Consider the following 4,217-nt stretch of genomic DNA (forward strand, 5'->3'; position numbering starts at 1 on the left):
TATCAGGTTCAGACAAGACAAAGTAGCTCTAGCTGCCGATATTGAAGCCATGTTTCGTCAGGTACGTGTTCGAGAAGACGACTGTGATGCGTTGCAGTTTTTATGGTGGCCTAACGGGAATTTAGATAAGAAACCTAAAATTTATTGTATGAACGTTCACTTGTTTGGGGCTACATCGTCGCCAAGTTGTACTGCATATGCACTTAAATTACGGCAAGAGATTATGCACATTTATTTGACCAAGAAGTTGCGCTAACTGTAGAAAGAAATTTCTACGTCGACGACTGCCTGAAATCTGTACCATCAGAGCAACAAGCTATTAAGCTCGCTACAGACCTGCAATCAATGTTGAAAATGGGTGGTTTCCGACTTACAAAATGGCACAGTAACAAAAGAAATGTTTTGAATGCAATACCAGAATCAGAACGCGCTTCATCTGTAGTCAGTCTTGGACGTAGTGATATGTTGCCAAGTGACAAAGCCTTAGGTGTTATTTGGGATGTGAATGAAGACAAAATCAAATTTAAAGTAAAACTGTCAGACAAACCTCTGACAAGGCGTGGTATACTATCAATCGTTAGCTCCATATTTTATCCTCTTGGACTGGTTTCTCCAGTTACACTTAGAGCAAAAGCTATTGTACAGCACTTATGCAAAGAGAAGTTTGGGTGGGATGAACAGATTCCACAAGAGTACCATGATAAATGGAAAAGTTGGGTGAAGAACTTACAATGTTTAGAAAATTTGTCCGTAAACCGTTGTTTCCTACCACGAGATGTTCAACATGTTAAAAATGTACAATTGCACATATTTAGTGACGGTTCAGAACTTGGATATGGCGCGTGTGCATACCTCTGGGTCGTTGATGAAAATGACAGAACTACGTGCTCTCTTATGATGGGAAAAGCTCGCTTAGCACCAATGAAACAGGTTTCAATACCAAGACTGGAATTATCAGGAGCTGTTACTGCTTGTCGTTTGTATGAAATTTTGTCAGATGAACTTGAATTAAAGATAAGTACGGTTACTTTCTGGACAGATTCAACGATTGTGTTAGGGTACATAAGAAAAACGTCACGACGATTTAAAACATTCGTAGAAAATAGATTGAGCGTTATACAAAATACAACATCACTAGATCAGTGGCGTCACGTTGACTCCAAACAAAACCCTGCTGATATAGCGTCAAGAGGCATTGACGCCTGCGATAGGAAAAATCTTGATATTTAGTTGAACGGTCCAAAGTTTCTTCATAAAAACTCTGAGCACTGGCCGAGGAACGTACTAGACGAAGAACTAGGGATATCTGAGACTGATACTGAAATCAAGAAGGAAATAGCTGTACATGCTACAACCACTAATGCCATCGACAATTTGTTAGGATACTTCTCCGACTGGATAAAACTCAGACGAGCTATTGCATGGTTTAGGAGATTTAAGATTTATTGCAGAAATCGTTACCTTGGACATCATTTGCCGTGTAACAATGGTAATCTTAATGTAACAGAACTTCGGGAGGCTACCGATGAAATATTAGCACATGTCCAAATGATTTATTTTTCAGATGAAATAACAAACTTGAAGAAAGCAAAGCCCGTGAAAAAAGGAAGCCGTATTGCTTCTCTCTATCCTGTTTTGGTTAATGAACTTATCCGATCAAAATGTCGCCTAAATTATGACTTAAGCACTTGTCCCGTGATACTGCCAAACAAACATCACGTAACTACGCTTATAATCCGTTATTATTACGAAACCACGGGACACGTGGGAAAACAACAGGTGCTTGCAGCTTCTCGTGAAAAATATTTGATATTGAAAGGATCCAGTGCTGTTAAAACAGTTATCGATCGTTGCGTACCATGCAAACGACAACATGGTCCGTTTTGTAAACAGCAGATGGCACCCCTACTCGAGGAACAGCTGACTGCAGACAAACCTCCTTTTACCTTTGTCGGAGTTGACTACTTTGGTCCATTAAACGTTAAACTTGGACGGTCCATTGTTAAGAGATATGGATGCCTCTTTACGTGCCTTACAACAAGAGCGGTTCATATAGAAATAGCACACAGTTTAAATAAGGATTCTTTTATTTCAGCCTTTCAACGCTTTACAAGTAGACGAGGCATTCCCGAAAAGGTCTACAGTGATAATGGAACAAATTTCGTTGGCGGTGAAATCGAACTTCGAAAAAACATTGAACAATGGAATAAAGCAACTATATCAAATTATATGCTACACAAGGACATTATTTGGACATTTAATCTACCATATGCAAGTCACCGCCGTGGTGCATGGGAACGGATGATTCGTTCAACAAGGAACATTTTTAAAGCACTTATTAATCAACAACTACTCAGCGATGATCAATTACTGACATTTATGGCCGAAACTGAGCGTATTATGAATGATAGACCGATAACAGCAATAAGTGACGATTGTCGTGATTTACCCGTTTTAACGCCAAATATGCTATTATTGATGAAGAGCAACACGTCAACACCACAAGGTGTGTTTGACAGAAAGGATATATATGCAAAACGATGGTGGAAACAAATACAACACCTAGCGAATGAATTCTGGAAACGTTGGTTGAGGGAATACTTACCTACCCTACAGCAAAGAAGCAAATGGCAGAGGTAACAGCGAGATGTTAAAATAGACGATATTGTTCTAGTTGCTGATGAACGTATACAGAGAGGACAATGGCCTTTAGGTAGAATAGTCGAGGTCACAAGGAGCCGTGATGGTCATATCCGTAGCTGTGTGGTCAAAACTAGTCAGTCACAGATGATTTTGAGACCTATAAATAAACTATGCTTACTCGAGTGTTTTAAATAGAACTATTTTTTATTGGTGACAAAATCGTATTATATTTTTCTAACTGTATTAAGAAATTATTTGGTAATTTCATTGATGGAAGTGTAAGATTTGAAATATTCAAATTTTAAATATAAGTTTATTATTTATTAATTGCTTTAACTAACATATTCATTTTTTTTGTAAGAAAAAGAAACACAGTTTTTAATTTTTATTTATGAAAGCGCTAATGTAACGTTGCGCTCTTTTGAACAACACATTTTCCCGTTTCTGTTTTATGACGTTATGCCTTTGACGTGCGCTTCGTCGTCTAGACTTTATTTTGATAACATACGGATGCACATTGTTTTATTAGACAGATTAAAGTTGGTAAGAAACTTTTTATGTATACTATCTTTTTATTAAATCAAAACTTATTTTAAGAGAGAAAACATTGTATATTATTTATTATTTATTAGAAATATGCGTAACTTTTAATTATTATTTTAAACGTAATTTAACTTACGAGAGAAATTATGATACATGAATGAAATGGTTTTTATTGTTTGTTTAGTTTAATGTGAATACTTAAACATGTTCATCTTAATATAATTTATGTATTTTTACGTATATGTAAAATTATTCTTTATTTGTAGAGAATCGATTGTTAGCGACCATATGATTTTTATAAAAGAATAAAAGATAGATATATGGTTAACTCGCATACTCATTTCTTCGCCCTAAGTTAAAATGTATGTGATTCGTATTCCGTCAGTATGATATTGTTCTATTATATGTCATTATGATATATTTCTATTATGAATTACTATATACGTTGAACCACAAACGTCAAAATCATTCAATCGCGTAGTGGAATTAACTATTTGTGGATTCTTATAAATTCTAAATATAAATTTTGGACTAGTTTAAATCTCGGTCTATTTCTGAAATTTATTCTTACATACTTTTGATTTTTAACCCTGTATGCTAACATTGCCTATGTAAAAATTTAAAATCGTTTGTATGTACATTGAACGACAAATTTATGTGACGTATAAAATTTTCTGACGTCAGACACTCAAATCCATTAATGTGTTCGTAGATAGTAGATGTTTTTTGTGTTCTGTTAAATTGTTCCTTTTAAAATTGTTATACGATGATGACTGGTGTGCCCATATTTTGACTATTTTTTTTATTGTATCTGTTTATTTAACGCATCAATGTAAATATAACGGAATTTGATGAGACTGTCATTAAAGTGAGAGGGTTAGCGCTATAGAACCAGGTTTAATCCACCATTTTCTACATTTGAAAATGCCTGTACCAAGTCAGGAATATGACAGTTCTTGTCCATTCGTTTTTGATACGTTTTGTTATTTGATTTTGCCATGTGAGTATGGACTTTCCGAATTGATTTTCCT

At 35.3% G+C, this 4,217-nt stretch overlaps 1 protein-coding gene across 1 annotated transcript; it reads left to right on the forward strand.

Moving 5' to 3' along the window:
- The first annotated feature begins 354 nt into the window (after positions 1–354).
- On the forward strand, positions 355–2,640 carry LOC134689913 (uncharacterized). The gene is made up of 2 exons (XM_063549879.1): positions 355–1,023; positions 1,231–2,640. The coding sequence occupies exons 1-2, from the start codon at positions 355–357 to the stop codon at positions 2,638–2,640; spliced, it is 2,079 nt and encodes a 692-aa protein (XP_063405949.1).
- The last annotated feature ends 1,577 nt before the right edge of the window (positions 2,641–4,217 follow it).

This window comes from Mytilus trossulus, chromosome 11, assembly GCF_036588685.1.
Source record: "Mytilus trossulus isolate FHL-02 chromosome 11, PNRI_Mtr1.1.1.hap1, whole genome shotgun sequence".
In the NCBI taxonomy this organism is placed as follows: Eukaryota; Metazoa; Mollusca; class Bivalvia; order Mytilida; family Mytilidae; genus Mytilus; species Mytilus trossulus.